The sequence below is a fragment of the Ixodes scapularis genome, unplaced genomic scaffold, assembly GCF_016920785.2.
Source record: "Ixodes scapularis isolate PalLabHiFi unplaced genomic scaffold, ASM1692078v2 PGA_scaffold9__187_contigs__length_104089568, whole genome shotgun sequence".
NCBI lineage: Eukaryota > Metazoa > Arthropoda > Arachnida > Ixodida > Ixodidae > Ixodes > Ixodes scapularis.
Window position 1 is genome coordinate 85,162,662 of NW_024609884.1, and position 13,427 is coordinate 85,176,088.

The 13,427-nt window shown below is 50.0% G+C and overlaps 1 protein-coding gene across 1 annotated transcript in view; it reads left to right on the forward strand.

Annotated features, from left to right (window-relative positions):
* LOC8023865 (protein Skeletor, isoforms B/C) overlaps positions 1 to 13,427 on the forward strand; it is a gene marked incomplete in the record, with an annotated part of 137,386 nt that overhangs the window by 71,643 nt on the left and 52,316 nt on the right. The window contains 1 exon segment of the mRNA XM_042287326.1: positions 6,224 to 6,296. Coding sequence (XP_042143260.1) covers positions 6,224 to 6,296 — 73 coding nt within the window.

Here is a 13,427-nt window from a genome sequence, read left to right on the forward strand (position 1 = left end):
TTGGCTAGAGGCTTACGGTGAGGAACTCTGTCGAACGCTTTTGCGAAATCCAAAAATATAACGTAATGAATGGTTTCAATAAGTTGCGTTGTTGCTGATAATCCCCGCCGGAAACTCGGGTTGAAAAAGATCTAGTCGCAAGGAACTCTGCATTCTGTTTAAAGATAGTATGTTCCATAATTTTAAAGCAGGAGCTTAGCAATGAAATCGATCCCGACTTATGGATAGAAACGACCCTGCCTCATGTATTCCCAGCTAGAGAACACTTAAATCTGAAAAAAAAAAAAAAAGATTTGTCAAACAGCATACTTAATGAGAAAAGCGCTTGGAATATTGTCTGTACCAGGGGATTTCTTCACACTCAAATTAAGTAAAGCTTCGGAAATTCCCTCACGAGATAAGATAATATCAGTTATAGGCTCGCGAATACTTGTGATGACATCCGGAGTAGTACCATTACCAACCGACAACACGGACGTAAAATAGTCGTTGAAATAGTTAGCGATAGCGTAGCCATCATCAACAGCGGTATCAGAAACAACGAGAGATTGAACGGACTTTTTACCTAGAGCAATGAATCTCCAAAATTTCGACGGATCTATTTTCAAACAATTGTGTAGCGTTACGTTTTGGAACCTTTCTTTCGCGTTTCTTATCATTTGAGAAAGTTGATCCCGTAACTCTGACAAACCAGACCAGTTTCTTTTTTTGAGCCGCCTAATTTTTCTCTGAAGGCGCAGCATGTCGTGATCAATCCGAGGGTTGCGCTGTCTTACTCTTTTTGTTATGAGCGAAAGAAATCTCTTCAAACACTCCTTTATTTTGCCAAAAAATAGTCCCCAGAGTTGATCTATATTCATATCAGCATCCCGGTATAGAGTCGAAAATAAGTCTAGATAGAGTTCAAGTTCGTCGACAATGCATTAATGGACACGACATTCGCTTTTGAGAAGTTATAAACGTAACTTATGCTTCGGTCAGGTGGTGTGGGATGAGAATGGCTTGTGAAGTCGTAAACGACGAGCCGATGATCCGACATACCCTCTTAAACACGACAATCATATGCTTGTTTTGCAAGAAAATCAGAAAGAAATAAAATATATATTATGAAGTTAGAATCGCCCTGTGTCCTAGTGCTGTTGTGTACAATCTAAAGGATTGCATTGAATGCCATATCAGTTAAAAGCTGCGAGTTGGGACGAGCACTGCCCAATGCCACAGAGTGATTCCCACTCAATTAATGGCAGATTAAAATCGCCAGTTAAAATGAAGCATTTGCATTTTTGAGCAAATTGATAAACATAATCGTTAAGATACTCTAGGATGAATCCAGGGGCATTAGGTGGGCGGTATACCACACCAATAATCAGTGGAGGGTTAGAGTAGGTAATCTTAACGAACACAGATTCGACCTCGGGTAATTTTTAAGCCCTTGAAAACTGAAGCTGCTTTTTATTATGAGACCAACGCATCCTCCCCTCGCGTAACGATCGCAACGTACAATATTATAACCAGGAGGTAACATTTCACTATCGGTTACTACAGTATGCAGCCACGTTTCTGTTATGGTCACGAAGTCTGGGTCATACTCAACTAATACCTGTTCAAGGTTGGTTACCTTATTAACAAGACTTTGAGCAGTTAAATTAATTCGTTTTAATTGCCTCAAAAGTGGTTCTCACATCATGGTGCAGGTGTGTCATTCAATAATGTGGAGTGTAGGTAGACAACGGTTAGCGGCTGATCGGGATTTGTAGTCGATAGCAAACACGCACATTCTTGACCTCATCACATGCTTAAAGATTAGCGCCCACTCGTAGGTTATCATGGACGACGAACGCTTTTAGGCTCCATTGCTTATCACCTGCAGCACTATTTCATAGTATTTTTAGTTTGAACAGCATGGCTTGCGAATAATCATTCTGAATAAATATAAATGATCCTTTTAGTTTTTTTGTTTTTTTTTGCATCACGAAGTACGTTTTCTTTTTCGATGTAGCCCTGAAAAAACAATATCACGGGGCATTTTTTCATTATTTTTTCAGAGCCGATAGATTTTAGCAACAAATAAGCAAGGCACTCCAAGCTTTACTCGAAATAAATCTTCAATCACTCCAGTTCTTAATTAGACCTCCGTTTCACTAGGTGATTCAGGAAGGACGAAGACAACCAGATTTGAGCGACGATTTCTATCTTCAAAATATGTTAGCTTGTCATTCTTTTCGAATTCGGTTTCTTGCAATGACGCAACTGCCGCTTGAAGGACATCTGGTTAGTCTTTGCTTTAAGGTCATCCAATAGGTAACCAGTTTCTGCAAACCTTGTATTTTGTTGTTTTCATTTCGAGGAGGTCATTTTTAATCACGTTTTGGCCCTTCATCAGTGTTAGGAACATTTCCTCTACGGTTGGGCCAGGATTGGATTCAACATCACTGCAGATTAAAGATTTGCAATCATCAAGACACTCAAGTGCAATACAACAAAGGGTCCGTGGGCACGGTACAATCACAATAAACCTATTACTACTCAGGAAACATGTCTTATGGGTACTAATTAACCTGTAAAAAAAACCAGTATTTGGTTAGATGCATGTCTTTGACGGTGTCGCCGTGCCCACTGAACTGGAACTGTCGGGGACGCTCCTTTGTAGACTTCGCTGTGTGTGACGATGATAGGCCCACGTGTGCCACGACTTCCACAAATAGCAGATGCTGACCAGGATTCGATACCGGAGCATAGAACGGAGCGAAAATCGTTGAAGGTTGATCACAGCACTTGACCGCTGACGCAGCGAAGCTGAGTAGAAGGGAAGCCTGTACAGAAAACCAGTTTTTGGTTAGATGCATGTTCTTGACGGAGTCGCCGTGCCCACAAGATGCTGATATTGGCGAGAAACGCTTTCAGTGCGATGATGCTCGAAAACGATCTTGGCGCGTCTGGTTTAGAACGACCATTCCGAATCTTAGAAGATTTAAATGGACCGAAATGACGATTGTAATGACAACTGAGGCCGATTAACCGATCACCTTGCGAGATTTCGGTCGTCTGTATGTTAGTATCTGTTTGTGTCCGGTCAGCAGGCACGGGGAAGGCAGTCACGCTACTTTCCCGGGATCCAGTGTCTTCAAACGTGAAAACAGCGCAAAAAATTGAACAAAGGACAGACAAGTGAAAGAAGTGCACGGACAAAGCGCTGACTGTCAACTAAAGTTTAATTTTCAGGCGACCCAGAAAAATAAACACAGAGCATAGGAAAGAACCAATCAAGACACAAAACATTATACAACCCAACCGACAGGATTTCTACCACGTCATCACCCTCACACGTGCCTGCCATTCTCCCTTATAAAAAGGACCTCATCATCCCCCAAGTGCACCGACGGTGCGCTCACACATTCCCCTTCCCCTTCAGATAAAATGAAAAATGCCTCTTCAATCTCTCTAGCGGTCTTACTTTTATTACGCGCCAAGATCGTCCTCTCTCCACGCCCTCTCTCATCAGGTCAAGCGAGTGGCGCATAAGTTTAACGTGCCAGTGGTGTTTTCAGCGCCCCAGAAGCTGTCACGTCTGTGCACTGCTGTCAACCGAGGGAGGAACAGTGATTTGCAATGTGATGTCAACCACCGCACTCCTTTTGTACCATGCGCAGTGGGGGTTGTGTATCAGATCCCCTTCACATGTGGTAGGGTGTACATTGGGCAAACGGGGAGGTGCGTGAACGTGAGGGCGAGGGAGCATTCCCTTTCTCTCCGTTCCTCCCCCACTGGCCACTTAGCGGTACATTGCAGTAGGTGTGGCTGTGTACCTGTTTTTCATGACTTGACGATCTTGGCGCGTAATAAAAGTAAGACCGCCAGAGAGATTGAAGAGGCATTTTTCATTTTATCTAAAGGGGAAGGGGAATGTGTGAGCGCACCGTCGGTGCACTTGGGGGATGATGAGGTCCTTTTTATCAGGGAGAATGGCAGGCACGTGTGAGGGTGATGACGTGGTAGAAATCCTATCGGTTGGGTTGTATAATTTTGTTTGTGTCTTTATTGGTTCTTTCCTATGCTCTGTGTTTATTTTTCTGGGTCGCCTGAAAATTTAACTTTAGTTGACAGTCAGCGCTTTGTCCGTGCACTTCTTTCACTTGTCCTTTGTTAAATTTTTTGCGCTGTTTTCACGTTTGACGATGTTAAACCAACTAGCCCAACTTACCGCCTTGTTGATCCAGTGTCTCCAGTGTATGCTAAGTACACGCGCTGTGGCAACTCTCAGCGTGAGTGCGCGCGCTAAGGCTGGTTCACACATTTGCAATGGTTGCGTTCGCATGCAACCAAAACGACCGTAACGACCAAAACACCGTAAAAACCGTGACTCATGGATGGCTTCGCGAAGCTACCTCTTTGCATCGCTTGCCATGCTGTGTACGGCGAACACTTGTCCCGGTGACTTTGTCGTTACAGTCGTTTCGGTTGCATGCGAACGCAACCGTTGCAAATGTGTGAACCAGCCTTTACACTCCGTTTCATCGCAAGTGCGTACGAAACGAAACGCACGAGCGCGACGTTTCTAAAGCGCAACTCGATGTTTTTATTCCGCCAAATTGATCGAACCCAAAGCCTGCATCCCTATGCTTTTTGTGCTTGACGACTTGGTGGAATCAAAGATCGGAGTAAGATAATCACTCGTCACGAGATAATGCATCAACGCCCACCATGGTTCAGACGATGCACGGGAAAAACAATCAGCGTTTCGAGACAGTTAGATGTAGAGCCAAACTAAAACGATCCAACCAAGAGCAGACGCCAGGCTTGGAGCGTACTATAAAGTACGCTCGCCCGTATTCACGAAATAGTGAATACGGGACGCTAGGCTTAGGTCGGTACCGCTACAAAAACAAGCCTCCGCACACCGCTTCCAAAGGCGCGTATTGCGACAGTCGTTTGCTGCGACCTATGTCGATCAATGAGATCTTCCTCTAAATACCTCTGTTAACCCAAAACGACCCGCACTCATTAAAATTGACGAGCTCATCGAGCTACGCACGTTCAGCGCTCAGCAGACGCCGTCAGCCATGTTTGTTATCGTTTGAAACCGAGGCGGAAAGGCAATCTCGGGATATTTTCGAAAACAATAATGATTCTATCTTGATTAGTTGCTTCTCAAACATAAAAAAAATAGTCGATTAAGATACTATTATGGCACGGAGATAGAAATTGACAACCAATTTTTCCCACGTCAATCATTTTTCCATCGATGACAGATGTAAGCACCTTGTATGCACGGGGCAGAGCTATAGCGGGCTGCGACCTCCACATTCTGCACCTAAATTGCGCCTAGCGGCGAAAAAATTGTCAAAGGAAAAAAAAAAAATTCTGCTATTATTTTTTTTTTTTTTTTTTTAGCATAAGTGTTTAAAAAAGGAAATGTTTCATTGCAGTGTTTCTTGAAGAAATTATTTTAAGGCGTCTTGCTTTGGAATTCGCTCTTCGCGGCGACTCTGTCGGCCACAACCTTATTGTTCGAAAGGATAAGATGCACGGATCGAGCTCGTCACACCCTGCGTTCCTGAAGCTGTCGGTGACTCTAGTTCTGAGCATGCGCTGCAAAACACCCACAATATAGCGTTCCGTTATAATCCGAGGGAACCAAGCTGCGTTCACGTACCATGGAGTGCCCTAAAGCCAAGCGAATTTCCGAGGTGGCATTATCTACGAGACGGCATCCCTGTACGCGTGAAACACCAGCGGCTGTTTACCCAACTCTCTCTCTCTCTCTCTCGCTCTCCCTGTACCGCGTAAACAAGGGGATGGTGAGGACTCACAAAAGAAAGCTGTCGCAGCGCGTTAGTGGTGTCCTTGAAAAACGAGCAATACGGAGCCCCAAATTCGCCCCATGGATTTACTCCGTGAAGAAACAACTATACGCTGCCCTTTCGTAATTTCGTGGTTTGTAGCCCGTGGCGTAGTAATTAGTCCCAGTCATTATCCCCCCAGATGGCGCCAGCGTCCAGAAACGTAGTTGCACAAGGTGTCCGAGGAGCTGAAACACCTCGTTCATCACCTGCATGAACAAGCCCAGTATTCCCCGCTAAATCAGTTGCTGCATCAATTCAGTTGTCTTACTGTCTTTGTTCCGAAAGTGAAAATGTGAGCTGCGACAGGAATTGAATCGAGTGAAAAAGAACATCCATTCGTGTACTTATTTCTAACAATGAACATTTCTTTCAATCTTCAGACGCACACTTCATCGTGGGGACAAAAGACCAACCGGATGCGAGTGGTCTCAACGTACCCGATGAAAAAGGATCGTAAGTAGATTCTGCAGCCATATTGTCACGGGTGGTGACCAAAAGAAACAATAAATACACAGAAAGAAATAGACGTTTAATGTGGCGAACTTGTGCCAAAAATAAAAGGAAATAGAAAAATAACAACAGAGCGTCGCGGGCGTCGAAGGCGGCGAAGCAGCAAGGTCGAACGCTGAGGCGAAACTGACTCGACAAGGTCGCGGGCGGCCTCTTATCTAGAGTGCGTCGCTATCTCGAAGATTCGGCGAAAGCGGCTCGAGCGTCGCGTGATCGGGCGAGAATGAACACGCACTTTCTAGAAAACAAAAGCAGGAATAAATGATAGAAGTTACATGCGGTACATGAATAAACGAGAACTTTCTGGAGGTCCGTGACCGAGCGTTGCTTTCTCAGCCCTGGGCGCGGCATTATCCCCCCCTTTAAAAGTGAATCGTCCCGATGCAGCACAAAAACGGAAAACAAAAAACAAAAGGACAGCAGAATTGCTAGCCGGAGTTCACAGTCCACAGTTCGCTCGTCGACGAGAGTGGAGAGTCCTATCGTTCGTAATACGGCTTCAGCCGGACGACATGCACCACCTCGGGTCGCGGCTGACGTCTTGCAGATGGGCGCGTTCCGTCGGGTAGAACTTCGTAGTTCAGATCGCCGAGGCGTCGGATGATCTTGTAGGGCCCAAAGTAGCGCTTCAGGAGTTTTTCGCTGAGACCGCGACGACGAATCGGCGTCCACACCCAAACTCTGTCTCCGGGCTGGAAGTGGACGTCGCGGCGACGAAGATTATACCGGCGAGCGTCGACATGTTGCTGGTCTTGAATTCGTAGTCTGACTAGCTGGCGGACCTCTTCTGCCCGTTGAGCAACCACCTGGGCGTCATCGCTCCCGTCGTTGACTGACTCGTGCGGCAGCATAGAGTCTAGCATAGTCGTCACCGCCCGGCCATACACCAGCTGGAAGGGCGTCACTCCTGTGGTCTCTTGCACTGCTGTGTTGTAGGCGAACGTGACGTAGGGCAGCACTTCGTCCCAGGTCTTGTGCTCCACGTCGACGTACATAGAGACCATGTCGGCGATTGTTTTGTTGAGCCGCTCCGTCAACCCGTTGGTCTGCGGATGGTATGCCGTTGTTCGACGGTGTTCCGTGTGGCTTAAACGCAGGATCTCTTGGGTCAACTGTGCCATAAACGATGACCCTCGGTCTGTGATCAGTACTTCGGGGGCGCCATGGCGGAGGACGATGGACTCGATGAAGAACTTGGCGACTTCGACAGCAGTCCCCGAAGGAAGGGCTTTCGTCTCGGCGTAACGAGTAAGATAATCGGTGGCGACGATTATCCAGCGGTTCCCCATCGTCGACGGTGGAAAAGGACCCAGCAAATCCATTCCAATTTGCTGGAAGGGCTTGGTTGGCGGGGTAATCGGCTGAAGGAGACCTGCTGGCTTTGACGGTGGTTTCTTGCGTCGCTGGCACTCATGGCACGATCGTGTGTAGAGATGGACGGTCTTCGGAAGCTTTGGCCAGTAGTACTTGTCACGAATCCGGGCAAGGGTCCTGCTGTAGCCGAGATGTCCGGCCGTTGGGTCGTCGTGGCACGCTTGAAAAATTTCTTCTCGGAGGCTGGCGGGGACAACCAGTAGCCAGGGGGTTTCGCTGGTTCCGAAATTCTTTCTGAAGAGCACGCCTCGCCGCAGGACAAAGCTCGGTAGGTCCCGAGAAAAGACCCGTGGGACAGAGCCTCCTCGACCTTCGAGGCTGTCGATCACGGAGCTAAGTTCCGCGTCGTCGCGTTGCAGTGCCCTCATGTCGGTAGCGTCAACTGCGCCTAGAAAACGGGCGTCGTCATCGTCGTCCGCGCCGGAGATTGGAGGTTCGACTGGAGCCCTAGACAAACAGTCAGCGTCATTATGCTTGCGGCCGGACTTATGCACAATGGTTACGTCGAATTCCTGCAGTCGAAGGCTCCAGCGGGCGAGGCGTCCGGACGGATCCTTGAGGTTTGCGAGCCAGCAGAGGGCGTGGTGGTCTGTGACCACGCGAAACGGGATCCCGTACAAGTACGGGCGGAACTTGGTTATCGCCCAGACGACAGCAAGACATTCTTTGTCGGTCGTTGAATAATTTTGTTCTGCCTTAGACAGCGCCCGGCTTGCGTAAGCGATTACTCTCTCTGCCCCTTCTTGTCGCTGAACGAGTACCGCACCGAGACCGGTATTGCTGGCGTCCGTGTGGATTTCAGTCTCCGCCGACTGGTCAAAATGTCCGAGGATAGGGGGCGACTGGAGCCTTCGCTTGAGTTCGTCGAACGCTTGCTCTTGCTCCTCTCCCCACTGGAACTGCACGTCGTCTTTCGTCAGATGCGTCAGCGGTGCAGAAATTTGCGCAAAATCACGAACGAAACGTCTGTAATAGGCGCACAGCCCAAGGAATCTTCGAACGGTCTTCTTGTCCGATGGCTTCGGGAACTCGGCGACAGCGGACGTCTTGGCGGGATCAGGGCTTACACCCTGAGCACTCACGACGTGGCCCAAGAATTTGAGCTCACCATAGGCGAACCGACACTTGGAAGGCTTGAGGGTCAGCCCAGCAGCTTTGAAGGCCTGTAGAACGGCTCGCAGTCGTCTCAGGTGCTCGTCGAATTCGCTTGCGAAGACCACAACATCGTCGAGGTAGACGAGACAGCTTTGCCATTTCAAGCCGGCAAGGACGGTGTCCATAACGCGCTGGAAGGTTGCCGGCGCTGTGCACAGCCCGAATGGCATTACTTTAAACTCATACAGTCCGTCCGGCGTGACGAAGGCCGTCTTCTCACGATCTCGTTCGTCGACCTCAATCTGCCAGTACCCGCTCTTCAAGTCCATCGACGAAAAGTATCGGGCGTGGCGTAGTCGGTCCAGGGTGTCGTCGATGCGTGGCAGTGGGTAGACGTCCTTTTTTGTTACGGCGTTCAGTCGGCGATAGTCCACGCAGAACCGAAGAGTCCCGTCTTTCTTTTTCACCAGGACTACCGGTGAAGCCCACGGACTGCTTGAGGGCTGGATAATGTCGCCGTCAAGCATTTCTTGTACCTGCTGCTGGATGGCTTCCCTTTCTTTCACGGAGACCCTGTACGGCGGCCGATGCACAGGGAGTGCGTCGTCATCAGTAATTATCCGATGTTTCGCAACCGTCGTTTGGCGCACTTTCGACGACGTGGAGAAGCACTCACTGAACTCGGCGAGAAGGTCACGAAGTTGTCGCCGTTGTGGGGCTGGGAGGGATGGGTCGATGTCGAGCTCTGCGGACGTGATTGTCTTGTTCTGCGTCGGAGAGGCGTCTTCTGAGATCACGGCGATGGCGGCCGAGTCCTGAATTTCCTCGACGTAGCCCACAGCTGTACCCTTTGTAAGGTGCTGCGACTCTTGCCGGAAGTTGGTGACAAGGGCTACGGTACGCCCGTCCTGGAGCTCGGTTACGCCTCTTGCAATACCAATCCCTCGTCCAACGAGAAGTTGGACGCTTCCTTCCAACAGTGCTATCCCGCAGGTGGCTTCGTCGGTCCCGACGGGGACAAAGACACTGGACAGCGGCGGCAGGTTTACGTGGCTGGTAAGGACTCGCACTGCAGCTAACGTCGCTTTGGGATCTTCCGCCGAGGGAACAGGTTTCCGAAGCGTCAGCTTGTTCTCCCCAAGGTCGATGATGGCGCCGTATTCACACAAAAAGTCCATTCCGAGAATGACGTCTCTCGAACAGTCTTGCAGAACGACGAACTTGACAGGGCAGGTTTCACCATGGATCTCAACGCGAGCAGTGCACCTGCCGACAGGCGTGATGAGGTGTCCGCCGGCGGTTCGTATCTGTGGTCCATCCCACGACGTCGTAACTTTCCGAAGGCGACGAGAGAGTCTCCCACTCAAAACGGAGTAATCCGCTCCGGTGTCGACAAGTGCTGTCGCGTCGTGGCCGTCGATGATAACGTTGAGGTTGTTCGACACTGTTACAGAAACGTCGTTTCGGGGCGTTGCGGCGTTAGAGTGGGAGAGCTCCGACGATCTTGGAGGATCTTGGCATCGTTCGTCTTCGGCAACACCACCTCCCGGCATTGCCGCGCCTAGTTTTCCCGACGGGACGCAATGGGTGACAGGCTGTCTCGGCGAGACCGGCGGAAGGGCGATGGCGAGCGTCGGGGAGATGGCGAACGGAATACTCGGCGGGGAGACGACTCAGGAGTTGAAGAGCGGCGGAGGTATTCCTCGATGTCCCGAGGTCGCTCTCCAAGACGTGGTCGAGGGTCGTTGGGCGCGAACCCTCGTAGGCCGAGCTGGCGGTAGGGGCATCGTCGGTAGATATGGTCGGCTTCCCCGCAGTGGTAGCACAACGGGCGTCGATCAGCCGTCCTCCACACGTCGGTCTTCCTTGGCGCAACTTGTTCTGGACGAACGTGTGCCCGATCTTCCTGGCGTCGGGAATGCTGCGGCTCTGGAAGCACACGTCCGGGAGGCGCCATGTACGGACGCGGTGCTGATGGTGCTCGGCGGAGCATTTCGGCGTAGCTTACGGCTGGCTCCTGCTGTGCTGCTGCGGTGACGGCAACCTCGGGATGGAAAGCTCGGTGAACTTCCTCTCGGACGACGTCGGCGAGTGAGAGTGAGGCTGGGCGATCTGCAGCAGGTAGAATCTTCCGGAGCTCTTCCCGGACGATATCCCGGACGATATCCCGAAGGCTGTCGACACCGGTGGTGCTCAGGTCCGGAAGTGTAGCTGCGACGGTTGGAGAAGTAGGCGCGCCGGCGAGTCGGTGGTAGTGGCTTGCTCGGGCCGTCAGTGCGCGCTCGATGTTCGTGGCTTCACTCACAAATGCATCGACGGTCGTCGGGGGATTGCGAACCAGGCCTCCAAAAATTTCTGCCTTGACGCCTCGCATGAGGATTCGAAGTTTCTTTTCCTCAGCGGCCTCCGGGTCTGCTCGGGCACTTAGACGCAGAACATCCTCTACAAAGCTGGTCAGGCATTCATTGGGGCCCTGCACCCTTGTTTGAAGCAGGTCCTCTGCTCGCTGGCGACGATGGTGGTTAATGAATGTTCGTTTGAGTTCGGCGACGCAGGACTCCCATGTGGGGAAGGAGGCTTCGTGGTTTTCAAACCAGTGCCTCGCAGTGCCTTCAAGCGAGAAGTAAAGGTTGTGGAGGCACTGCTCAGTCGTCCATCCGTTGTGGCGGGCTACACGTTCGTAGTGTCGCAGCCAGTCTTCGATGTCTTCATGGATCTCCCCGTGGAAAGGCGTCGGAGTCCGGGGTGCGACGGGCAGGACGACGACGCTGGCGGTGGACGGGTTCTGCGACGACTGGCTGTCCATCGTTGGTCTCGTTGGCTGCTTAGTCTTGGGCGGCAGAGGTCCGAATTCCGGGTGTAGGCCTTGGGTGCGACGACTGAACCGGATCTCGGAAGTGCTTTCGTTGGTTCTTCGTGGACTAGGCGTCGGACTTGGACTGCGGGCCCTCGGAGGGGTACGCGGCAGGGGCATGCGGTACCCCGCACCTCCACCAAAATGTCACGGGTGGTGACCAAAAGAAACAATAAATACACAGAAAGAAATAGACGTTTAATGTGGCGAACTTGTGCCAAAAATAAAAGGAAATAGAAAAATAACAACAGAGCGTCGCGGGCGTCGAAGGCGGCGAAGCAGCAAGGTCGAACGCTGAGGCGAAACTGACTCGACAAGGTCGCGGGCGGCCTCTTATCTAGAGTGCGTCGCTATCTCGAAGATTCGGCGAAAGCGGCTCGAGCGTCGCGTGATCGGGCGAGAATGAACACGCACTTTCTAGAAAACAAAAGCAGGAATAAATGATAGAAGTTACATGCGGTACATGAATAAACGAGAACTTTCTGGAGGTCCGTGACCGAGCGTTGCTTTCTCAGCCCTGGGCGCGGCAATATATACCTCTCCAACTTCCCATAAAATCTGAAAGAAAAAAACAGCAATGCGCTACACATGCAAATGCGTAGAAAAGTCGTACCGTCGTGTATTTCACCTCATTTATTTGAACCGAACTACATTTGTTCAATTAAGGTATGAAAATGACGTTTATATATATATATTTTTTTTTTTTTTTTTGGGGGGGGGGGGGGGGGGGGGGGGTGCGCAGCAAAAATACATTTCCAGCGTAATAAAAAGCTCGACCCTTCTTGCCTGCACGATGCGCCATGATATGGAGGATATACATCCGAATGCCGTGAGCTGATGGCACGGGTAAATGAGAGAATAGAGAAAAATGTATGCACCTTGTGAGTGTAAAGTACTGAGAACTGTAACTTTACAGCACTGTGAAAGTAATTGAAAAATGTAAGAAGCAGGTTTTTAGTTGGAAATATTTATTTAATTGAAATATAGAACAAAATTAAAAAAAAAAATCTGCGTGGTGCTTTTACTGATCTCTCATTTACAGTGGGCGGTATTAAAAAGGGAACACATTGGCGATAATTATTTTCCAGTAGGAAGCTAGGTAGCGCATAGAGCGAAGCTTCTAGCAAGTTTTGTTTCGAAAATTAAAAAAGCGCAAAAGGCAAGGACAAGAGGGACACAACACAGGACAAGCGCTTGTCCTGTGTTGTCTCCCTCTTGTCCTTGTCTTTTGCGCTTTTTTATTATTTTCGTAATGTTTAACCAACTAGGCCGACGAATCATTCTGCTAAAGTTTTGTTTGTTCTTTTAGTACAAGAGTAGAAAGAAATGCACGTACCTTGGGACAGTGGCGTCACTAGGGTCAGCGGCACCCCGGGGCGGTGGCCCGCGGCGACCTGGCTCGTGGCCCCTCCGCGACATGCCCCGCCCCTCCCCTCCCCCCCCCCCACTCCCCCCCCCCCCCCCCTCCCCCCTCTTTCGTGGCCGGCCGTGACGCCCCCCCGGGAGCGCTTGACCCAGTATTTAGAGTGTTCTTATCCTGAGCGTTTCAGGCGCCCGTAGCAGATTTTCACCTTCAGTTTCGTGCGTTAAAAATATTAAAAAATACGTGTTTTGATGAGCAAGAGCCCTGTCTCTCGATATGCCGAATCGTCCGGTTGATCTTACAGTGTGCAAAAATTTGAGGTCGGTTACATGTTGGTCTTTGTTTAAAGCAATATAATGTTTCCTCATAAATATTCGCACTTTTTACT